This window comes from Babylonia areolata, chromosome 6, assembly GCF_041734735.1.
Source record: "Babylonia areolata isolate BAREFJ2019XMU chromosome 6, ASM4173473v1, whole genome shotgun sequence".
Lineage (NCBI taxonomy): Eukaryota > Metazoa > Mollusca > Gastropoda > Neogastropoda > Buccinidae > Babylonia > Babylonia areolata.
The window spans coordinates 46,624,963-46,650,833 of NC_134881.1; the positions used below are offsets into that span (position 1 = coordinate 46,624,963).

The 25,871-nt window shown below is 40.5% G+C and overlaps 1 protein-coding gene across 15 annotated transcripts in view; it reads right to left on the bottom strand.

The window, feature by feature from the left end:
* Window positions 1-11,892: 11,892 nt before the first annotated feature.
* The window catches only part of LOC143283090 (CUGBP Elav-like family member 2), a 29,216-nt gene continuing 15,237 nt past the window's right edge, over window positions 11,893-25,871 (bottom strand). For 6 of the 15 annotated variants that reach the window (XM_076589146.1, XM_076589142.1, XM_076589151.1 and 3 more), the window contains 7 exons: window positions 25,594-25,659; window positions 20,721-20,783; window positions 20,053-20,268; window positions 17,388-17,463; window positions 16,055-16,212; window positions 15,209-15,374; window positions 11,893-14,669 (listed from right to left, as the gene is read on the bottom strand). In XM_076589146.1, the coding sequence (XP_076445261.1) occupies window positions 15,250-15,374; window positions 16,055-16,212; window positions 17,388-17,463; window positions 20,053-20,268; window positions 20,721-20,783; window positions 25,594-25,659 (704 nt within the window). In that variant the 3' untranslated portion in view covers window positions 11,893-14,669; window positions 15,209-15,249. The remainder of the gene's footprint in view (window positions 14,670-15,208; window positions 15,375-16,054; window positions 16,213-17,387; window positions 17,464-20,052; window positions 20,269-20,720; window positions 20,784-25,593; window positions 25,660-25,871) is intronic. The other 9 variants (XM_076589155.1, XM_076589153.1, XM_076589149.1 and 6 more) reach the window with 6 other exon arrangements.

Sequence of the window (25,871 nt, forward strand, 5' to 3'; positions counted from 1 at the left end):
GATGACGAGGGCTCATCCGGCGAGGTCTCTGGCAGGCTTTCGTTTATGTACGTCCAGTACACTATGCGTAGTTTGCGTTGTATCGTTCGTCTCAGCTTCTTTTTTCAGGTGTAACCCAAGGCTTACTACATTTGGGACGTGCTTGTTTTCGGGGGACATAGGTCTCGTCAGCTTAAGTATGCTTCCTTGAAGCGCGTCGATAGTTCTGTAGTCGGGTTTCCCTTTTCCTCTACAAAGCTGGAGTACATGGCCTTCATTGCTCTTCTCATGCCGTCCCAATCCGTTTCACTGAAGAGTTTAATCCATCTGGGGCTCTGCTTGGTTTTCTCCACCGCGAAGTTGTACTCACAGTAGGCCATCTCACGGTCAGAGACGCCCATGACAGTCTCTACTCTTGGAATGAGGCCTGGTGAGTTTGTGGGGATAAGGTCAAGGTTGTTATTATTCCTCGTCGGCTGGTTCACCATTTGTTCAAGTCCATAATCTCTAATTAGTTCAAGGAACTCCCAGTGTTGTCCCACAGCTGGGGCGTTGGGTTTCAATGTGGCTGTCTCCCAGTCAAATCCAGGGAAGAACTGGGCCAGAATGGATCAGAAAGGATGCTTTATTTGCCCAAACTGGTTCAATGAAATTGCAACACTTGATTCAATACAAGTAGATGAAAATTAGATTGACCATGAACAGGAAGATAATTCAAATTTTGTTCAGTTAAAATCTGTGTACTGCCAACATAAACATTAATATGATCTTAATGTAGCATTGAAGTTTACCATGGAAGGGTATAGTCTGTAGGTATCAGTACTTTTTTTTTTCAATCCTGTTTTTGTTGTGATGGATAGCCCATCACACTGTCATGCAGGCTTAGTTCACCAGAGAAATATATAGTAATCTACAGATTTTGAACACACCTACATCAGTGGACTAAGTGTTGCAAACTCTTTTTTTCTTTCTTTCCGTTCCTGCAGTAGATAACAACTGTTGTGGAGAATGATGGAAGTTGGACATCATTTGTTCCTTGGCCACCACCTGACTGGTTTCCACTGAAGATGTTCCCGCTATATGGTTCACATCTCCTTCACTCTGCTGTCGCTCATGTGACAAGTGTCATCAGTGCTTACACTGACAGTTTGGTAAGTCTGTGTTAGTGTGTGTGGGAGAGGGAGGACGGGACTGTAACATTTGTGAATGCTGTGATGAAAAGCCGAAGGGGTCTCGCAACCCTTGCTCACTTTGCTGGTTTCTGTGAGTTTGGGGTTTGGTGTGGAGTGTTGGCCAAGAGGTAACGCATCCGCTTAGGAAGTGAGAGAATCTGAGCACCCTGGTTTGATTCCCACACTTGCCAGTATATTGTCCCTGTCCACTGGATCTTGAGTGGTGGTCTGGACCTAGTCATTCGGATAAACCAAGGTCCTGTGTGCAGCATCCACTCAGCGCATGTAAAGACTCCACAGCAACAAAAGGGTTAACCCTGGCTAATTCTGTAGAAAAGCCACTGTGATAGGAAAATATATACAAGAAATCTGTTGTGACAAGAGTAATATGCTTACAAAGAAGAGTGAAGATCTTAAAAACATTAAAAGTTCTAAAAACCTGAGACTCCATGCAAATGATAAAATGGCCACTGTTTGCTTTGGTTGCACATGTGGCTAGGAAAATGCTGAAAACCACTGGCATTGCTATTATTTAATTTCTTTCCCCCCCCCCTTTTTTTTTTTTAATGAGAAGTTTCTCAAATCAAGTGATTTTCTGTCACAGTATGTTTTGATTTCACTCCTGTATTTGAACTACCTAAAAAGATGATACAGAGGTAGTCGATTCTTTCCCGATGTTGGGCAGTATCCGGAAACAAGATCCTGTTGTTGTTTTGTTTGTGGTGCGTTTTTGTTTTTGTTTTGTGGTGTGTATGTGTGTGCTTAAATCCAAGGACTTGATATTACTGGTTTTCTGTTGAGAGAATTTAATATGAAATCAGCTTTTGTGAATTCATTTGATTATAATGATGGAATCCACCACGTTGATCAGACCAACATGTTTTCTCTGGGTCAAACTCAAAACCCAGTAGACTGTGAAAGTTGTATCAGGACTATATATCGATATACAGAGAGAGGTAAATATTAACATGTGTGGTCTTATATGATATGGGAGGAGAGCAAATCATATTTCATTTTCATTACTTTGGTTCGAGTTACCTTTCTTCACTGGAATACACTGGAGTAGCATGAACCATGACCCACACTGTACCAGTAACATTCAGACATGATACATGGCGGGGATCTTTCACAGTGAATAGTTACTGTCTTCACTTTCAGGAAATTCTGTGCCAAAAATTTCCTCTGTTCTAACACTCTTTGTTCCTGGCCTTTTCTTCTTTTTTTTCTGTCTTACTGCTCCATTCACCTTGAATATTTTGTCTCTTTTTATGGATTTGATAATTGGGCATTCTTACTATATTGTGATTTTTGTGCCCGTGATGTGTGAGATGTTAGTTGGCATCTTGCAGTTTTGTATGCCTGATCTTACATCATTAAAATTTCGTGTATGATAATTATGATTATATTCTGGTTAGTTGTTTTTTTTATCCACTGGCAAGAAATTCACAGAAGCATCAGAAGCTTCTTAGGTTTATGTGCATGAATACATACTGATACTTTTACCTTATTTTCTTTTCCTCAAACAACAAAAATTCCCCCCAAAAAATGTATGTTCTACAGAAGCAAGGTTTAGTTTTTCAACCCTGATAATTACATGGCCCTGTTTCCTTAAGTGGAAAACTGACAACTGAAAAAACACCAGATGGGAGGTACCACCCATCCTCTGGCACTCAAAACTAATAGTAGTTAACTGTGAGAGCCAGCACCATAAGGTTGTTCATCTCAGCTCTCCAATACAATGAGCAGGCTTGGGCTGTAGAAAGGAGTCAGTTTATGTGAGGACGAGAGAGTGAATCTTGCTGCGAGTGGAGGGTGATGGATGGGACTGGATGATTCAACTGAAAATGGCCAGGGTATGCTGGAATTATTCCTACAGTAGTGTTCTCACTGAAGTCAGGTTTTTGTGAGCAGTAACAGCCACACACACATGTACAGATTTGCTGTGAAGTCAGATCAGATGTAAGTGGTGTCCAAATCCTATATGTATGTGTGTTGAGGACAAATACAACAGGAAGAAGAGAGAACTGTTAACTACATCCAGTGTGTATGCTGTGTCCAGTCAGTTCCCATGAAGTGGAGGCAGTGATGGTTGTACCACTGCTGACCTTTGGCCTGCTGGAATTCTTGCTGGTCTTCTGCTCCTGATGCTGCACTGCCCAGAACTGTCAACCACCAACTGCCAGACAGGTTCCACGATGCTGTCGGCTTCACAAAGAAGTAATTAGGAACAAGACGCGAAGAGAAATATTAAACGAGAAATGAGAAGTTACTTCTTTGTAATGACATTGCACATTTTTAAAGCATTGCTCCTTGCATAATACCTGCATATAAGTAAAAAGGGGTACAGAGAAATAAACCCGGACTTTCCCAGGGAATAAGCCATTGTCTAACAAAATAGTGGCAGTGTTTCTTGTTTGATTTTTCGCTTCTTTTTTTGTTTTTCAAAATACTGTTGACGGAAAACATACTTCTCCCTCTTTCTGCAGATTTTAGTTCCAGTAAGATTCAAGATTTAAATTAATAGTCTTGCTAACATCTTGTCAGCACAGAAAAAAATCTGTGGAAAGAAAACATTTTATCTGTTTCACATAACTTCCACATTGTTTAGTACTTCAAGTGTTGTACACGTTCAACCAACTGGTCAAGACAAACCCGAAATTCGAGGAACTGATGCCTGACACCACACACACGTGCAAACACACACACACACACATTTCAACATATACATACTGTGTATTCTTCGTTTCTGTAAATAAGTGAGCCTGTAAATAATTAGCAACAGGATCAAAGGTAACTTTGTGTAAGTAGCCCTATATGTTTTACTGAGCTCACTGAGCATGAATGAATGCAATTTAACAGTGTTATTCAAATTAAGTTCACATAACAGGAACGACATTCAGTTTGCAGTTAATGTTGTTTTTTTTTGTGATGTATTTTGGAGAACCAGTCTATTACTGAAGCTTGGAGTCTGGAAAAATAAAACAACAGTACCTGTGTATTGCATTCAATGCTGAGTGAATTTGTCAACGATGGTTGTGAAATCTACAACTGAGGTACTTCTGCAGTTCCGGTTTATATAAGGCAGACATGATCATGGGTTTTAATAGCATGGATGACAGTGACATTTAATATGATCACAGTTGATATCAGCTCACAAGATGACAAAACTCTGTGGTGCAGGAAAATGAAATATAAGCTCACCTAAAGAATTTGCTCCTCACCCAACTTTTGCAAAAATTAGTGCTAATGTTAGGTACTGCTACTAAGGTTAAATATAAGTTACTGTAAAGGTAATAAGAAATGTGTGCTTATGGCTTGATACAGCCTTAAGTAGAATAAACTGCTGCATGGTTGGTGTTTTTTTTTAAGCACTCTTTTTTGTTCTTTTTTTAGATAAGAAATCAGACATAGGACTATGTGACAAAGCTTTTGTTTTTCTAATACAAGAAAAGGTGAATTGAAGAGGAGGGATTTTAAATTAATAATACAATTCTTTCAGGATATATGAGGGAACAAAATAGGTTTGTGACCTAAAAATTACTCCTTATTTTCAGTTCATGCATCCATTCAGTTCACGCATTGGATGCATCTCCTATTTTCTTGTTCCTGCATGTGTGGTTTCACTTCTGTTTTTCTTAAATTCTGTTGAAGTCAGCCAGACTGTGTTGCTGGGGTGGGTGCCTACTGTAGTACTGACAATACTGTTTCTGTAAACAAGGATGTGGATTTTGGCTTCTTCTGTCAGTCGAGTGGGACTCACTATTTTTGTGTCCTAAACTTTTGTATTACCTGTATACTTGTAAAAGCATAGGAAGCTTGCAGCGTTTCAAGTCTCAACTTCAGATTACAGTAGGATTTCAGATTTATATAGTCTGAAGAATGTCACATCCATCAGTACAAGTATTCCACTATCTGAAGAATGTCACATCCATCAGTACAAGTATTCCACTATCAGTGTGTATACACAAACCCTGGGCATTAAAGCACTGGCAGGTCTGCACATTATATGGTGATTTAGAGACCAGAACCTGGGGGAGTCCAACCACACAAGTGGGATCCAACTCAAAACTACTTCAGCCAATAGACCGCTGGAGAGTTCTGTGCTTACATGACAAGAGGCACGTCACATGATATGTGGTCTCAAAGTTGACTGGCTTTCTGAAACTGCGAGCAACAAGCCTGAAAGATGATTGTGAGAGGCAGAAAGTGTGAAAGAGATTTCTTTTTTTCGACTTTTTGCTTCATGTTTTGTATTTTTTATTGTGCATATGATGGCACTTCATTGTACAAATTCTGGTTGTAGCAATGGAGGCTATCAACTGAAGAAATGGAAGGCAGCACAAGTTTGCTGCTTTTTTCTTTGTCATTCGCCTTGGCATAACTCGCCATTTCAAGTAAAAGTACAGATGCACAAGATCCAAGATGGCTGCCAAGCTCTCCAGCAGTCAATTGTCGCACTGGACGTCCAATACTTTCAGATGAAATGTCTATCCCAGAGATGCCTACGAAAGATCCTCGGCATGAAGTGGCAAGACAGGGTCTCCAACCTCCAGGTCCTGGAGAGGAGCGGCCTGCCCAGCATCGAAAGCCTGCTGATCCAGTGCCAGCTATGCTGGACAGGACACGTCCGCATGACAGACAGCAGGATCCTGAAGATGCTACTGTATGGCCAGCTGAAGGAAGGCCATTGCGAACTTGGAAAACCCTGCAAGTGCTTCAAGGGCACCTTGAAGACAAACCTCAAAGCCTGTGACACAGACATCGCTTCCTGGGAAACTGATGCCCTTGACCGCTCTCGCTGGAGGATGCTGTGCTCTAGTGGCATAAAGACATTTGAAAACAAGAGAACGCTGGCCATTTAGGAAAAGCATGAGCGAAGGAAGCAGGGCTCAACTTCTGGAGACGTTTTCCCTTGCAACACCTGTGGGAAGTGCTGTGCATCCAGAATCGGCCTCTTCTCCCATATGAGGACACACACTGACAGACAAGCCTGCCTACCTTCTCATTCGTTGGTCCGACAGGAGACTCCATCATCATGGAAACCATAGGCTGAGTGACTGTTCTTTTGTGAAAAGAGGTGACATAAAGAACAAAATTATTATCAGTTACCTCTTTTACTGTGGAAATATGTAGAATAATGCCCAGTTTTTTTACAGGAGGTGGTAATATGACCCATTTTTGTAGAAAGAGGAAGCAGAGTTAAGAGTAATTACTTTTTTTGTTGTTGTGGAAACAGTAAACAGAGTTAATTCTGTAAAAATAAAGACTGTACAATGGAAAGAGCTGGGCAAAATTAAGCATTAATATATTATGGAAAGAAGAGGCAAAATAATAAACATTAATTCATTATGAAAGCAGGATGCAGAAGTGGCCATTTCATTATGAAAAGGTGGTGTAATTTTTATTATGGAAAGGTGGCATAATTGTTTATTAAGAAACAGGGTAGCACTAAGAGATAGGAAATAGAAAGGATTATTTTGTAGTGGAAAGAGGCATGATTCATTTTGGACAAAGGAAGTACAATAATCATTTTGTTGTAAGAAAAGATGAGGCAGAATACTGATCATTTCATCATGCAACCAGAAAGCATGATAACGACTAACAAATGAAAAATAACAATGCCCTTTCATCTTAGGCTCTGGCATTCACTTTCACTCTCACAGAAGCCATAGATGAACACTTATGAAGTTTCTCAGTGAACATGTGAATGCAAGAGAGTTAACTCACTCCTGATGAAGGGCCACGATCAAGGCTCTACTGTTCACAACCGTTTCAGATGAAGGAGCCCAATCAGGGCTTCAGATAGTTTTGTTTTTTTGGAGTGGTACCTAATTTCCATGACGTTGTACGCTACAAATATTTCAACTGACCTTTCCATTTTCCACTGCGACCAATAAATGCAGAGTGTGTTGGTGTGCTTGTGAGCAGTAGTTATTTTCACGGTGACTGGTTCGTGTGACCAGTGCGTGTCAACAATGGCGTCTGACCCAGTTTCTTCTGTCACAAGGCAGACAACAGAATTACACAAACGGGCCCTATCGTGGCTGCGTAACATTCTGAATTTAATCGGTTTCGAACTCAGTGTGCATTCCTTGGTTCATTTACAAGTGTGTACAAATTTCAAACAAAAAACATGAATACTTTTATCATCACACTGTATGACAGCATAAGGGAGAAAATTTTATATTTTGTCCTCAGCTAACTCGTTTGTTACTAATCAGTTTGGAAATTTTCAGTTCATAAATTCCAACATTTGATTTTTGGCGATATTACTTTTTTCCCATACAAATGGGTCGTCTGTGGGGAAAGTCAGGTGAGCTAACTGGCAGTACTGTTAGTCAAGCATGGGCATGGAATAAAGAATGAAAAAATGTATCATTAAGGCTGGCACAGTGCTGATAGGCAATTGTGTATTTTTCTTTCCACATTTTAGCCAGAGCACAGCAGTGTGACTGGTCTAGTCCACCATACTGATACAGGACTGTCAGACTGAACATTTTAGTAGCAATTTGCTGACTGTCCAAACACATGGGTCAACTGTCTGCAGACAGATGACAAGCTGCCCTTCAGTGCCAGGGGGAAAACAGTAGAAAGTGATGTTTCAGGTCATAAAACAATATCCAAAACAATAAGCCTAAAACTGAGAAAATGGTCTGGAGATATACCACTCTGGACAAACTGTATGAAATTTTCAGCCATCCAGAACTATTTCCCTTTTTCTGATGACATCATCAGTGACATCACTATGTACTTACTAATATGTTTATGGCAGTCAAGGGGTTTTAATTTAGGGCAAGGGAATGCATATAAAAGGGCCACTTTTTGAGAGGATCGAGTTGCAGACTTTAGACACCAATGGTGAGTGATGATCAGCAATATCTGACAGTTTTTCAGTGAATGTTATGATCTCTGACATAGGACCAAAGAATTTCTTTTTGTTGTTCTTTCTGAAAATAAACTTCAACTAGGACACATCCTGTAACCTACAGTCCTGTGAGAAAGTTATGGACACAACTCATTCTTTTTCTAATGACTGTCGTCCATTGACTTGACAAAGGCTGTGGTGTGTGTTGAACAGACTGGCCAGCTCCTGTTCGTAGTCCATTGACTTGACAACGGCTGTGATGTGTGTGTGTTGAACAGACTGGCCAGCTCCTGTTCGTAGTCCATTGACTTGACAAAGGCCGTGATGTGTGTTGAACAGACTGGCCAGCTCCTGTTCGTAGTCCATTGACTTGACAACGGCTGTGATGTGTGTGTGTGTTGAACAGACTGGCCAGCTCCTGTTCGTAGTCCACTGACTTGACAAAGGCTGTGATGTGTGTGTATTGAACAGACTGGCCAGCTCCTGTTCGTAGTCCATTGACTTGACAAAGGCTGTGATGTGTGTGTGTTGAACAGACTGGCCAGCTCCTGTTCGTAGTCCATTGACTTGACAACGGCTGTGATGTGTGTGTGTTGAACAGACTGGCCAGCTCCTGTTCGTAGTCCACTGACTTGACAAAGGCTGTGATGTGTGTGTATTGAACAGACTGGCCAGCTCCTGTTCGTAGTCCATTGACTTGACAACGGCTGTGATGTGTGTGTGTTGAACAGACTGGCCAGCTCCTGTTCGTAGTCCATTGACTTGACAACGGCTGTGATGTGTGTTGAACAGACTGGCCAGCTCCTGTTCGTAGTCCATTGACTTGACAAAGGCTGTGATTGTGTGTTGAACAGACTGGCCAGCTCCTGTTCGTAGTCCACTGACTTGACAACGGCTGTGATGTGTGTGTGTTGAACAGACTGGCCAGCTCCTGTTCGTAGTCCATTGACTTGACAACGGCTGTGATGTGTGTGTGTTGAACAGACTGGCCAGCTCCTGTTCGTAGTCCATTGACTTGACCTAAATTAAAACCCCTTGACTGCCATAAACATATTAGTAAGTACATAGTGATGTCACTGATGATGTCATCAGAAAAAGGGAAATAGTTCTGGATGGCTGAAAATTTCATACAGTTTGTCCAGAGTGGTATGTCTCCAGACAATTTTCTCAGTTTTAGGCCAGACAGCAGGAGCTGGATGGTTTTCCCAGTGTTCCTGAAGATGCTGTGTTGGAAAAGAGTGGCCAAATATCCAGGTAAAAATACAGCTACCATCATCACTTCATATCTGTCAAGTGAGATGGGTTATTTGTAGTCCCTCCTATCAGGGTGTGTTTGCATGAAGGACATATTTTATATTAAAGCGCACAGAACTTCAACAATATGTGCTTTAGCAAGATGTCTCAATAAATATGTTTTTGGTGAGATTGTTGACAATCTGAGGAGCTGTCTTGGTGTACAGACTTTTTCTTCTTCTCTTACCTCTCTTCCTGTGCTGTTGTATGCTATTGTGCACTATATAATATCATTTTTAATGTTTTATATCAGGTGCTTAGAGCCCATAAAATGGGCGAGTCTACAACATAGTGGAGTGTTAGCCATGTTAGCAACATTCATTATGAAGCACTTGGGCGTTAAAGTCATGGAAAAGACATGTAATTTGTTGGGATAGTAATGAAATGTAGAGCCAATAACTGAATAAGGCTGAGACTGGCTGGTATAATCCAGCACAACTTTCCTATGGTGAAAATTCTAGCTGTAAAGAACAAGGAAGTTTGAAACTCTGATCTGGATCTATCAGTGGGAAAACATGTTCAGTGCTTGCAAGATGTCAGCTGAAGTCCTACACAAAGCGTCGTCATAGTGCCCATTGTAGTGTGAGACGTCCACCAATGTCCTGCATCCATTCCAATTTTTCCATCATGAGTCTGGTTCAGTGATTATAGACTGAACAGTTAGTTTAATTTATGTGTCTAGGTTTTCAACATAATATTCATATGAGCATAAATCAGGTCCTTTTATCTCGATAATGTTTTACTACTAACTGTACCAAAAGAATATGCCTTGCATGCGAAAAAAGCATCTGAAACTTTGTCCAGCAAAGACAGTGGTCCCAGTTTGCAGATTTACACAACTTTGCAGGCTGTGCAGATGATTGATGGGAACGATGAGAGATGGACATCTCCTGTATGTAGATTCTTTTGAACTTGAGGTGATCATGACAGTAACAAAACTGATACCACCATTGTTCAATCCATCTATCCAATCAGACATCTTTTTTGAGCAGGTGACAATGAAAGATGATGAATGTGCTGTATATTAGCATATTTTGGGAAAATGGGGAAGTGAGAGAGAAAGAGATGGGAGTGGTATAAGACAATAGGTCAAAAGCCAGAGAGCATGGCTGTGTCAATGAACTGTTTTTACAGTGTTCAACTGAGAATGACAACAGCCAATATAATCCTCAATTTTCGTGAAAATCTGGGTTGACAGACAATAGATGGGAAATGTGTTTGCACAATTTTTGTCACCGATCAATAACTGACTTCTTTGTAGAAGACAAACTGAATGCCCAGCTCAGTTGCAACCAGGAGGGAGTATCATCAAAGCGCTTCCCCCCTCTAAAACAGGCACGCTCTAAGGTGTAAGAAAAGCTTGGCTGCTCAGCTTCTGAGAATGTGATTGCCCTTTTATCGTGTCCAAACCCATGGTTGTCAGTGATGGGACAGTTATTGAATGCCATTCTGTGAAAGTGGAAACAACAAAAAAAAAAAATTACCTACAATCAGTGTAACTGGGAAAACAGATTCAGAATCCAAAATCATTATCCACAACAGAAAAATTTCTGTATCCCTTATATATTTTTAGGTTACAATTCGGTTACCCCTGAATCATCAAAATTCCCTGGTAAAGAGGAGAGCACTTTTTTCCTCCAGCACTGAACAGGTAATGATGAAAGAAATGGAAATGTCATAAGTGATTATCATGTAGATTATGCTCAAACTAAATTTTGCAGTGATTTAACTTTACAGAATTTTTGGGTTTCCAGAACAACTGCCTCATCACTGGCATTTTCAAAAGTTTGAAATCTGCAGGAATCGCACATTTGCCTCTTGATTTTTTTTCCTGTGTTCATTGCAACCAAGAGCGCACAGTAATGTTTGTGGGAAGAACAGCTGCAGTTGGTGGGGGGGAAATTCATTTACTGTGCCCCAACGAATCATTTGTTAATTTTCTATGTTATGGTGTTATGTTTACAAAGATGGGCTGTGTGTACAAAACTTGTCTTCAAAAACAAAGGTATGCTGCTTTGTTCCCTCTATTTCACATGGTTATGAAGTGGATGTGCATCTGAAAAGTAAAATTTCATGTTAAGAAATCATGTGTGTGTGCCATCCACAAACCTGCCCTCTACTCCTCCAGTTTCTGCTCATTATACTCCAAGTTTGACAGTGTGAACACAACTTGTCACCACAATTTCAGCCTATATGGGAACACCAGAATACTTTCCACTGCTGTGTTCCACACACAAACAAAATCCTAGGTGAAATACAAGCCAAATGTGCAAGTCAACATGAAGTCCCCCCCCACACAGCAACATAACTAAGTCAAAGCAGCAAGTCAATTTCAGAAGGGAAAAAAAAGGCAGTCATTACAACTAATTATAAAACAAAACAGAAAACACAAAAAACAAACAAAAAACAAAACAAAAACAAAACAAAAAACAAACAAACAAAAAAAACGTCGAACATTGGCAAGCATTGATTTCACCTTTGGAAGTCAAGAACACAAAAAATCCTTTACAACTGGCATTTCCAATACCACCAACATTGTGCACTCGGTAAATCAAACATGTAAAAACACAAAAATGCTTTCAATACTTTTTCCATTTTTTTCCTTTAATTTTTCTTTTAACATGAACAAAATCCAAAACTAAAAACAAAAGCCACATACTGGCTACAGACACAAACATCAAACAGTAAAACTTCTTCTTTTTCTGCACAGTACATGTTCCACAGGAAAATATACTGGAATAATAATTTCCCTTCAGGTGAACTTTCTTGATCAAGTGATTTTCCTCATTACGAGGTCCATCTGTTATTGTATCTGTTTTTCTACATCAGTATTCTGCTGAATTCCAATAAGATGGCGGGGGTGAGTTAATGATTTCTTTAGAAGGGGCATTGGAACCACGTCAAGACAAACAGAGCGCTTCTATAACACTGAAGCTAATCACCAAATACAGATAACAACATCTATAGTACAAAACAGTTGACCATAACACTTCTTGTCTTTTTCAGTTATCGTTGAAAGAAAGCTTGGACAAGGTTACAGGTAGCTTGAACACATAGTCCTGAGTTTAGACCGACAGCCATGGCACGTGTTGCCACAACCACACACCATTGTAAACATGGACAAAGACGAAAACGGATCTCAACGGGTGCCTGCCTAAACCACTTTCTTCTTCAAATTGGAAGGAAGAAGTAAAATCCATGTCAACAACAGGATCACAATGCAGACAAAACCTAGTTTGGATGAACACGGACAAGATGAATATCAAAAGCATTCGTCAAACTGAATTTACATGTGGTGCACAAGTGAGATAGTATGATGGTTGACAAGACAACTAAAAGCGCTTTCCATGCACTTGTAGCGTCACAGAATAACAAAATTCACAGTAGGAGAGGTGAAAGAGGCTCTTTCATTGAAAAACAAAACACTGAATGAAAAATATATCACCTTTCAAAGTCGTGTTATCCGGGATAGAAGAAGAAAATGTGTTCAGTCAGTCCCTTCTGGCAGTTAATGAAACGAGAACTCCAGATAACAGAAAGGGGACAGATCACAGTAAAACAAAGATGACCCTCTGAACGGACGTTTAACACAGCACGTTGGTCCCCCTACACAAAAACAGTCCACTCCTCACCAAGCGCACTCGCTAGCACAAGGACTATCTCAACTGACCTTGGATGGTTCTGCTTGAAGTCGGCAAAGAGTAAACCTACACTAGTGCAATGACAGCTCTCTTGTAATGATTGTCAAGACTCAGGCCATGGTCCAGCACCTTTTCCTAACTATACACTAGTTTTCAATGGACTCATTACAAGTTTGAATTCAAAAAGAAGAAAAAGAAATATAACTAGAATGCTGATGGTAATATATGCACTTACTTCACTTGGGTGGGGAAAGTCAAAAGTTTTTATCGTATTCTTGATTACTATTTCAAGATTTTTTTTTTTTTTTTTTTTACACAACTTATAAGTCATCAAATCTATTCAAATTTTGCTCTTTTGACGTCCAAGCCACTGAACTGTTGGAGATGCAAGGTCATATCTTTCGTGGCCAAAAAGAAAGTCAACAAATACTTATATCTGTGTCGGGTATGTCATAATTACAGCATAAACACTACACCAATTCAAAGGAAAAAGTTACATAAAGCAAATCTGAGTACAATGCTGAGAAGAAAAACGAAAGAAAAAAAAAGAAAAGAAAAAAGAGTAAAAGTCAAGCAGTTCTTTGTACACACAAATCTAACTTCCCACAAAAAAATCCAAACCACCCAAAAATCCACAAACTCGAGAGAAAAAAAACTCTTCACCTGTGCCCACCTAATTGATTGTTCCGGTCAGGGTCAAACCCTACAGACCTACTGACAATGAACGGCAATACACAATACATCCACTCTGGAGCGACCACCTTGCTAGGGGAATTTACAAGTTTACAATGAAAAACAAACCACAAAGTTTAAAAACAACACACCATAGAATAAAGTGGCAAATTAAACACAAAACGGCACTCAGTGTTCTCAACACACTGGAAAAGTAACCCCAAAGAAACAAACACCACCCATGTACAAGATTCCACAAAAAAACAAACACAAATTTTTTTTTTTTTTTGTTTTGATTTATATCTTTCCACTCTAATCCCAAAGTGACAAAACATAACGCAAGAAACCTGTAATACAAAAAGCACGGCAAACAAATAAGTCTGGACTATGACAGCCAGAGGTTTGTAGTGAAAGGCTTGGTGCAACGTCACAATCCTGGTATTCTCCAGTGGCAGATCAAAGTTTTTTTCAGCCAACAAATCCTTTTTCCACTTTGAGCTTGTACCACAACCAAGCAACAGGAATCCCCATACAGGAATTTCATTGCTGCTGGTACTGGTCCAAGCTTTTTGTTTCAGTTTACTTTTTTTCTTTTCTTTTTCAAACACTTCTTTCTTCTGGTGTTCTCTCTTGCCTTGATATGTCTAAAATCCCAAAAATTAAAACGGACTTTTTTCCTCCCTTAAATGACGTGTTGGAAATATGTAGGACAAAGCACGATTCTAGCACAGTCCAACAGGCAATGAATGACAGGTTTTGGCAAGATCATCACTAGTCCCTTGCTGCTGGTGCCCAGTGATAATCACTTCAGTCAGCGCCAGAGAAACACCACCAGAAGTGAAAAGGCATGGGGTTCATTTAAAACTAATCATTAAAAAAATAAAATAGAAAAAAGGTGGAGCTGTCCACAGCACGGAGACAAGTGATGACAGAAGCAGATGGATTGCAGACGATGGACGAGGACAGCAACTGCACAGGATGTGAGGACACACAGAGGACGCAGGACGCACGTCACAGGGACATAAGGAGACGTCACCAAGCTGTCATCTACACAGAAAACAAGACCAACACACAGTCAATCGTGTACACAACACAGTACACTGTCCTTACAACTACCCCTCTATCCCCCCTTTCAGCACTCACTGCCAGGACTGGAGACAAACAACATGACCCACACAGTGAACAAATGCAACACAAGTTTCATCATCTTGTGGACCTGAATTCCATGACTGCCCCTCAACAGGTTTTGATGCTCTTAACAGGCAAAGAATCTCACAAGAATCTCACTAGGATAGTGCAGGTTGATATGTAACAGCACCTTCATCTATCCCCGGTAGTTGCCAGCAAGCACCGAGGACCACTGCTTTCTTCAAGCCCTAAGGCCCCTCTAAGGCAAGGTCCATTTTACCTATAACACTCCCTTCAGCTCTAGGCGCTGGTTTCAATGTCTCTCAAAGTTGTTCATGTCCCACACACCCCCTCTCAATAAAGGCAGCGCTGTGTTCCTCCAGCCTTCATCAAGGCGTGTGTGTGGCAGGACAGGAAAGATGTGGGGAGAGGGTGTGGCGGTGGAGAGCACAGCTTACCTGCCAAGCAGTGACGGCAGACAGGGGAGACCCCCCACGCTCTAATAGGGCTTGTCGTTCTTGGGGCGCTTCAGCTGCACCTTGAGGCGCTTCATACCAATCTGGAAGCCATTCATGGATGTGATAGCAGCCTGGGCGGCCATGGGACTGTCATAGCTCACAAATCCTGCAACATATGTACAGTGCCATGCAACCAAGGGAACAGTCTCTGTAGGGGAAACTAGTGCTGCAGCACTGACAGCTATGCACTTCGTAGAGCACATCATGCACAAGTACAGACACTGAAGGCAACTCTCTCACACACAGAAACATAGTCCAGTTTTACCAAAGAAATTTGATTACACTGCAGTTAAAACACATGCCCAATAAAATGTATAATCTGCTAATGAGAATTTCTGAAACTGTAACAAAGCATTCACAATGCAGTCACATGTCAACTTCTAAAATAGAGATAACAATGGCTTCTCATCCTCTTTTAGCAGGTTCTTCTTCTCAAATCATTTCATGAGCTTTCAGAGGTAAAAGAAAATGTGCAAAAGTTTCCATCACTGCTTTAAGTTTCCCTTAAAGAGTTCTTGCCACTGCCCCTGTTGCTTCCAACCTCTTTTCACCTGCCTTGCAATTACTCTGAAACTCCCAACAGCACCAAAGCAGAAACAGATCATCCACTAAAGCAAGCATCTGCAACAGGAAATCCACATGACAAAGGATGCATTTGTAATGTAAGAGACAAGGACTGAAACTGTGGAATGAGGTGGGAAGAAAGCCATCCAAAAAGAAACACCAACATAAACTGAACAGTACACAAAGAGCCTGTAGCAGTGGTCAGATGTATCCCCCACTCACCAAAGCACTTGCTAAGGTTGGTCTGCTTGTCAATGAAGACCTTGGCAGAGATGACAGTCCCAAAGGGCATAAACATCTGCATCAGGTCCTGGTCCCCAAACTCCTGGGGCAGGTGGTAGATGAAGAGGTTGGCGCCGTCTGGGCCTGGAACGCGGGTGCCAGTAACCCAGAAAGGTGAGACCAAAAATACTTAAGGCACAGGCAACACAGACGCCACGACACAGGACATGTTTTCACCATGGATAGGGGCAGTCACCCACACTGAGCAGGCTTTGCCCACAACCGCACCAAGCCCAACCAAACCCTTCACTTTTTTTTTTTTTTTTTTTTAAACGTTCACCCATGCATGGCATGGAAAGCAGCAGCTTGATCCGGACAAAAACGCCCTTTCTAATGCATCGTTTTATAAGTGACACAGAACGAAATGGGATCTGTCTGGGAATATGGGGGGAAAATTCCATCAAACTTGTGAATATTTTTGTTATATCTCCAATCTTGTATTTCCATTTATAAAAAGGTCCAATTCAACGACTTTTATGCTGCATTCATGTTGACAATTTCTACTGAGTAGTTCAACTAAAAGCAAGAAACAGAAGTAGTTTCACAATTTTTGCAGTCACAAAGCTCTCTTTTATTATATAATAATAGCAGTCTCACAAATTGTGCTGGTCAAAAAACTCTTTTGTTTCAAAAATCCATACACACTAAAAACATGACAATAAAAACATTCAGCACAAAAAGGTAACATTAACAGCCACAGAAACATAAAAATCAACATGATTACACTTTTAAGACTCTAAACTAATGATAATCAAAATAAATATTTTCACAACAATATACTATGCAAGCTGAAACATTCAGTCCACATATTTCTAAATGTTATCTTAATAAACTCTTCTAAATCATAAATCTCTTTCAATTAACAAAGAAAATCTGCAAGCTACTGGTTTCAAAGCAGATGGGTGTTCAGATAGCATGGGTCATTTTACAAAGACATTAACCAATGTTCAACTAGCAGGAGTCAGTTTGCGGACTTTTATCAATGTCCAGAGAGTGGGGATCATTTTAAAAAGACATTTATCTACAACAGCATCCTAATACCACAGAAGAGGTATTGAACTGTTCTCACTGACAGTGCACAGGCATCCTCTTTCCCAGTGTTTTCCGACATGAACCTTGATTCAACCCTGATCATGCACAAATAGCATTATCTGTCGAACAGATTCTTCAATGAACACCTCCACACCCAGTTTCCCACAGATAATTCAATCATCACTTTTCAAAAGCTACTGATTCAGTCGGTCACTGCAAAAAATTCTCCTCTAGATACTGACCTTCAGACTGCTTGGCAGCTGCCGAGTTAGCCTGCTGCATCTGAGCCTGGGGGTTGAAGGCATTGGGGAAGGAGGCTGCAACGGCAAATAGCTCTAGGTCACAATTCCACAACAGTAATTGTGATAGTTGTAAAAGAGATGCTTTGTTTCTGCCAAGAGAGGTTAAATGGAGGGAATACAAATGTAGACACCAAAAGGGAGAAACAGACCAACAGATGGTGGCAGTATTATGCAAACAGGCCACGTCACAAAAAAAGATGTTTGTTCCATACAGATAGCTGAATGCAGTGCAAAGCCTATTTTATGCTTAGTGACAACTATTTGCCAAGGGATGCTTTGGTCACGGAGAGTAATATATTTCTTTTTTGGGGGTAAAAGCTGGTGTGTGTGTGTGTGTGTGTGTAGGGGTGGGTGGGGGAGTCCAATTATTACAATTTCAATTCAATTTACTGCTCTTGTGAAAGGAAAAGGAAAATTCCTACAACAACATGGAGGAAAAGTTTCATCCTGGAGCACCGAAAGCTTAAAGCAGAACTCCGGGACCCTGACCTTCAAGTTTGGTCAAGATATTTATCATCTGTGACAACACATGGTATGAAAACACTGCAGATAGATACTAAAGTCACTTGGTGATTTTTGCCCAACAAGATTTGCAATCATTGTGAATGCAAATCAGCAATGGTCAGTCAGACCATGCAAACTATGGGATGAACTAAGGTACTCCCCCTTCATCCCTGCTACCTGCTCCCAACAACTTGCTGTCATTTTAACTTTTCAACATGTTACAGGCATTTGAAAATGAACAGCAAGCTTTGTTGGATGGTCTGACTGTCATCACTATGAAATGTTCAACATAAAGAACAGATCATGTCCTCGACACATGCTCCAACAGCATCCCCCTTCAAAAAATGAAAGCTAATCAAAGCATGAAAAATTAAAACTCATCAAAAAAAAAGAAATCAGTACTAATAATGACCAAAGCCCAATCAAAGAAAACAAAAAGGATTTCAGAAAATAAAAACTTCAACCACTACCACCACTCAGGAATCCACGTCATGTGACTGTCCATTTGTCACTGAGAAATAAATATTTTCTAAGTTTTCAGTTCACATAACCAAATATCTATGGAATATGCACTGGCGTTTCTGCAGCTTACCAAACTTAGTTTCATGAATTCCTATTTTCTCTTGACACCACTGCCTTGAAAAAATAATACACACACATTGATATTTTCAAACACACATACACCTTTCAAGCATAAAGAATGTCAAAATTCTTTTCGCAAGTCTCAGCAGTGGGTCAACCCACATGACAATGCATTCCAACTGAACAATGTAAACAACACCACTCCTACATCCCCATCAAAGACACAGTCTCTTTCCATTGACAAAAATAATCAAGGGTAAAGTGGATAACGCAAAATATTTTTTAAGAGTATTAAAATTTCTGATATGTCTTGTGAAAACATGACAAACAGCAACAATGACAGTGTGTAGCATAGCTTACACAGAAATCATGCCATTACACAACACCCAAAACTGTTCAATTTAGCTTCAACAACCCAAACCAATTAACTGGTATCAGAAGGCAGGCCTTAGACAAGATGGTTAATAACAAACATGTTCACAATCAACAACTTTCTGCTTGGAAGACAAACCCCTAATCATGAAACAGCAGGTTAACCCACTCTCTACACATGGCCAATTTTCTTTATGCTTTAAACATTTGAGTGCCGCACACACTATGTTGAGCGCAATCTAGCACTGTCCTCTTGCACTTCTACACCCAATAATCACCTATGTATCTGACAACACTCGCATCAGCTGTGAGATTTGGTTTAAGCTGAAACCAAATGAACAGACAGCTGAAAAGTCCCACTGCCAATCCATCCGGCATGAGCTCTTACAAGACTGTTGAAGAATTCCCCACCATGTCCACAAGGCAACAGGTAAAAACCATGACCATAACTCTGATGAGGGTGTCAGTCCAATCTGACCAGACTATCAATGAAAGAAATCCTACAACCCCAAGTTTTCTCAAAGGGCTCTGCTGCAAACACCTCCAATATGTCAAGCAGTAACTTTCAATTGCAAACAAACTAACTTTCTTCTGCATCCAGCAAACACATTTCATGTTGCTTTTCCCCCCAACAGACCACAAAGGGGGTATTTAAGGGCTGTGCATCCAGCAAACACATCATTTCATGTTGCTTGTGCCCCAACAGACCCACATTATTCAGCAAACATACTACTGATTTCATGCCTCAACTCTTCAGCTTAAGCTGCATGTGCACGAACACTTTAGATACTACACCTAGAACAAAAGATCTTATTTTCCCAAAGGAAAGGAAAGGTCCCTTAGTTTTCATCAGTGAAGCAGAACCAACCTTCCACCTGCCTGAACAGACATGATCCCACACACACTACACGTGAACCATCATCACCAAGTCACAGCAGGGGCTCAACAGAACGCAGACGGACGCCACTGGACCACATGGAGGGATGCACAGGGAGTGGCACGAGGTGACAACGGAGGGGCACACAGGACTGTACAGGACGCCACGCCAACACCTCTGAGCAGTACGGCAACCCACGCCCATTTATGGGCACAAAAACACGCAACATGGAGGGGGGCGGACAAGAAAATCATGAAACAAACCTTTACCTTGATTTACTAAACCAGACAAACCTGCGTATTGCTGGATACCGGAATACGCCTGGCTCAGAGCGTCCATCCCAGAATTGTTGGACCCAAATCCGTTCATGTTGCTGCCGAATCCAGAGCCCATGTTGTTGCCGCCCATGCCACCCATGTTGCCCATGTTTCCCATATTGCCCATGCCGCCCATGTTTCCCATTCCAGAGCCTCCCTGGCCTTGGCCTGTAAAAGGAAACAATGTTTTACACTGAAGTTTTTTTTTCCACCGTTCCCAAAAGCTAGAGGACCCAAATCAAGTTGGGATAAGAAAGAAAACAACAGAAACAAAAAAAACACAGAAGATGTCAATGTTTGCTTTTAGTCACCCTTGCTTTTAGTCACGCAAACAAAATACAGAGAACAAGTTATCTGGAAGCAAACATGTTATTTCTATGCACAAATCAGAACATACACCCCACCATCTTTGAACAGCATTCTATCACATCCCACAATGACATTAGTATCCTGTCAATTACTACTCACATTAAGATCAGTATTATCAACTTCACAGCAATATATCTGCGGAAACTACTATATAATCAAGTATGACAGATGATCTATCTCATGGCATTTGGGTTTAGTACTGAAGTATTTTCCTTACTAGAAGACCACAAGCAGTGTGTCTAGCCACCTACCTGCATTATTGGAAGCTCCAGAATTGAAGGGCATGTTCTGACCACCCAGGGCATTCATGGCAGCTGCACAGAAAAAGGATTCAAACCCTTAAGTTAGACCTACACAGCAATTTGCCACAAAGATTGTTACGCTTTCTCAATCTAGATTAAAAAAAAAAAAAGAAAAAAAAAGAAAAAAGAAAAGTTAATGACATACAAGTCAATGAATGTGCGATGCAGCACACAAAACCCGGCTAAAGTTGGAATCTATTATTTATGACACTTATGTACGAGGGTCATTCAATAAATAAGGTGAATTTTTCGGTATAAGGACTTCTAATACAGATAGAAGCTTACTTTTTTTGTTTTTCTTCTTTTTCACATGGATTTAATTTGTTTTGCAGATTAAAAAAAACTTTGAGAGTTTTGGCGATTAACAAAGATGGCCGACCCAAGAAGCATGCTCCAGGATTGAACAGCGGTCAGTTATCAAGTTTTTGGTTGCTGAAGGGTGCAAACCAGTTGAAATTCATAGGAGAATGTCAACTGTGTATGGTGCCACATGTTTCAGCCGAAAAAATGTCTACAAGTGGGCTAAATTGTTTTAAGAAGGACGGAGCAGTGTTGAGGATGAAGACCGGCCTGGAAGGCCTACAGAAGTGAGGTCTCCTGAGGTGATCAAATCAGTCAATGACCTCATTCTGTCTGACAGAAGTGTGACAGTGGATGACATTGCAAGGACTTAGCTTATCTGTTGGGACAGCACACAAAATTGTCCATGACGACCTTGGCTACTCGTAGGTCAGCTGCCGGTGGGTGCCAAAGATGCTTACTCCAGAGCACAGAGTAGGGTCGAGTTGTCCCAGCAGTGTCTCTGTCGCTATGAGAAGGATGGTGATGAGTTTCTGAAGAAGGTGGTCACATGTGACGAGACATGGGTTTGGCACTATGAGCCTGAGTCCAAATGGCAGTCCATGGAGTGGAAGCACGTAGGCTCTCCAGTGAAGAAGTTTAAGTCCCAGCGGTCCATGAGGAAGGTGATGCTCACCGTTTTTTGGGATATGCAAGGCCCAATCACCATTTCATTCCTTGAGAAAGGAAGTACTGTGAACAGTGCCAACTACTGTGAACTGCTGAGGCAGGTCAAGAAAGACATAAAGAACAAACGCAGGGGTCATCAGTCAGAAGGAGTCATCTTGCATCATGACAACGCAAGGCCTCACACAGCAGCCCGAACGGTGCAGACCATCAACGAGCTGGGCTGGGAACTGCTCCCTCATCCCCCTTACAGCCCAGACCTTGCCCCTTCAGACTTTCACCTGTTTGGTCCCTTGAAAGCGTTCCCGAGAGGCACGAAGTTTGAAAGTGACAAAGTCAAAAGTGTTGTGAGCGACTGGCTGAGACATCAGTCCAAAGATTTTTACGCTGAGGGAATACGGAAGCTTGTGCACAGATGGGAAAAGTGTGTGACAGTGCTGGGAGACTACGTTGAAAAGAAAAAAGAAAAAAAGTAAGCTTCTATCTGTATTAGAAGTCCTTATACCGAAAAATTCACCTATTTATTGAATGACCCTCGTACTTTCAGAAAGTTAAAAACCACAATTTAACATATAAAAACAGACTTTATCTATCATCTAGTTTTTTTTCTATATTTTTTTTCAAATTTAGTGTGCCTGAAAAGAACAAATGGAGAAATCGGCTCATGAAAAATGCATAAATCTGAATGCTTGTGACTTAAAAATTTTGAAGTCAAGAATGGTTAGTGGAGGAGTGATGTCATGTCACCAGAGAGCTGTCAACCATGACAGTGAATGTTCCAATGAGAGACAAAGGCTGTGCATTTGAACAAAAAATATTTCCCATAATGCTATTGAATTTTTTCAACTTCAGCTTAACAGATCTCAGATAAAAAATAACGTTAACTATCTGCAGTCATTTAGCATATTGCCACATCATCGGCAAATTAAATTTCAGAAAAGTCTGGAGTCAAATGCACTGAACATTGCAACTTGAGTGACGAGCATATGCAGCAGTACCAACAGTGCATGCACCTGAAAATTTTCAAAATACTACAGTTTCAGGCAGTTTCATGCTAAAATATTTACTGACAGCAAAGACGCGAAATTTATCTCCATTTTCATTATTTTGACCCTTATGATATCTTTTTGTCCATATCTAACAGCTGGCTGCAACTTGAACCGGGTTTTCGCGTACTGTGTTACATATTCTTAGTACTATGCAGAGCAAAAACGGAGGCACAATTATGCCAAGGCTTTTTGTGCATGCATGCTGTGCTTTATGTATCCATGTGGCCATATGTGCTGTTGGCTAGAAATGAGATTCACAAGGTCAATGTGACTTTTCTTTTTTTATATTTTCAAAACTATCACTTTTCTATTATTAGAAATCAAAACAAAGTAGTACCAGTCTGTCCAAGTATTCAAACGAGCAAGACCCAATGGCTCTTGATTCAAGTGAAGGATTTGAGTAGCAGCCTTTCCTGTTCCTTCGCAAGTTCCAACTGTGTGTGTGTGTGTGTGTGTGTGTGTGTGTGTGTGTGTGTGTGTGTGTGTGTGTGTGTGTGCATGCATGTGTAAGTAAGTGCATGCGGAAGTGCAACTTGATCATGTTAATTAAAGCTTTGTACAAAATAAGGAAAAGATCCATGACTGAACATGCACAATCAAAACCTGTTCATCATTCATGAAACAGTAAATTTACTGTGGGTGATATGCTCAATTCAGCCCAACGAGCAAGTCAGCCACAAGTCTGCAACCTGTTTCCAGTGCATATCAGCTTGTAACAAAATTTACTCTGTGCCACCCACATAAACTTACTGTATACAGAAGCAACTTCATGCCCAAAACAATACAGATGAACCCATCCATTCTTAATAACACAACAAAGAACTTTACAAACAACAACAACAAAAAAGAATACAGAAAAGACTTCAAAAAAAACGTTTAACACAGAAAAAAAATCCACCAATCTAAAAAAACAACCACCACCAAACTGAAACTAAAAACTGCACAAAAAAGAAAACCAAAACAACAGCTTTGATGCAGAAAAATTATTCAATAAGAAACAAAATGAACGCAAGCAGTGTGCACTCTTCTCTGCCCTTTGTTCCAAAACTCCTCCCTTATCAGTTCTGTAGTTTAATATATGCCGGAATAAAACGTTCTGAACCTCTTTCTACTGGTGATGATTGCAGTGTCACACTACTGATCAATCTAAATATCTTAACATTTACAAAAATATACAACTACAATATATACTACCTTATAACATGAACAATAATACATCAATGTATCATTTATAATATTTTTTTCCTTCTTCACAATATAATCAAAATTATATAAAGATATAATATGGAGTCAATAATACAGGAATATCACCTTGAGTACAGTAATATTCAACTATACAGCTTCAAGCAATTTTACATGAACAGGAAATAAAGGAAGCCAATACAAACAGCATGTTCAAAACCAGCAAAGCAGTGATGATGATCACAAACAAATGGTCTCAATCTGAGCACCAAGCACACTGCCATGTGATACACTCCACTATATTCTGTAACTGCTGTCACTTCCACATCACCACAGGTGCAAAGTTCACTCTGCAATTTCTCCCCTAGATACAGAGCCACATACTGTGTGTGTGTGTGTGTGTGTGTGTGTGTGTGTGTGTGCGCGCGCCAGAGACACCAGTGAATGATCAAATTAAACATATCATTTACTAAATGCCATCATGATCTAAACAGGAGAGAGAGAGAGAGAGAGAGAGAGAGAGAGAGAGAGACAAAGAAAGACAACAAAAAATAACCCACATCAACAGACTGGAACATACATCATTCAGCATAATCATCTTGATTCCAGTTTCAACACTCGTCGCGGAACTGAACAAAACCACCTCTGCAGTCATCCTCTGCTGGAAGTATTTGCAGAAATTCAATTGTCTGCCCAAATAGCTCTCTCTTAAAATGTCACTGATAGGAAATTTCACAACTGAACCAACCTCAAAACTTGGCAACCTTCAGAATCGAGCTTTATCACCCTAACTTTCGCCACTGTTCATTGTTAATTTCAGATACTTCTTCCACATGTAAGTGATTACTGCACAAAGACCTTGAACACTTATACCATTCAACTAAAATTCAGTCTGTCCACGACAGAAATCCCTCCCACCTCCCCTTTTGTATTTTTTTAATTTCTCCGAAGTACATGCCAGAAATCATCATCCATTTTCTTTCAGTGCTGGATTTCACCAAGTATCCGAAGTTTTGCAATATGCACTTTTGCTAACTGGAAAACAAGTGGGAAAGGAAGGATTGGGAGGGTGGGGAGTGAGTGTGCATGGATAAAGGTGGTGTAGATTAGTTTCCTTGATCAAACTTTGTGCAAAATGAACAGGGTTTTTTTGGGTTTTTTTTTTTAAGACAAAAAGACACCAATGCAACTGAATGTTTTAGAAAACAGCCAATGGAACTGACACTGACGGCACCTTTGATACTTCATACCACCAGTCTTACAGCACACCTTTGACACTTCATACCAGTCTTGACTAATGACAACTACACAATTCTACAACGGAACAATACCGTTACTTGCCAGTCGTTCACACCTGGTACCAGAACGTAATGATCCAACACAAAATTCCAAACATATGATAAAAACACAAACAACAGTGAAAAAGAAACCCAAGGCAGGAAAGCAGGAGAAAAAAGAACAGAACATTAAAAACTCAAAACCACATAACCAAATTCACTGGGAACACACACAACTTTGGATAGATGACAAAACAAACTGAAAATGAAAAAAACTGGAACTCCAAACAAGTCCAAAGCAGTAAAACCCAATACATCCATGCTAAACAAACCATGAAGGTCAGTCACCTGGATTGTTGGCCAGATTTGCTAACGCCGCAAGACCTTGTAAGTTTTGAAGGGCCGACGAGTCCCCTACAACAATCGAACCAGACAGCTACTCAGTACAAATCACAAACGCCCGCATATGTAGGCATTACAGTACTTTTCATTCAAACAGTGCCAACATCCATGTACTGCAAAGCACAACACAAACGCACAAACTCGCTGAACACAGCACAGGATTCTTCTACCGGAAGTAGACTATCAAAAATCACAAACACTGTTATCACCCTTTGTTCCTATTT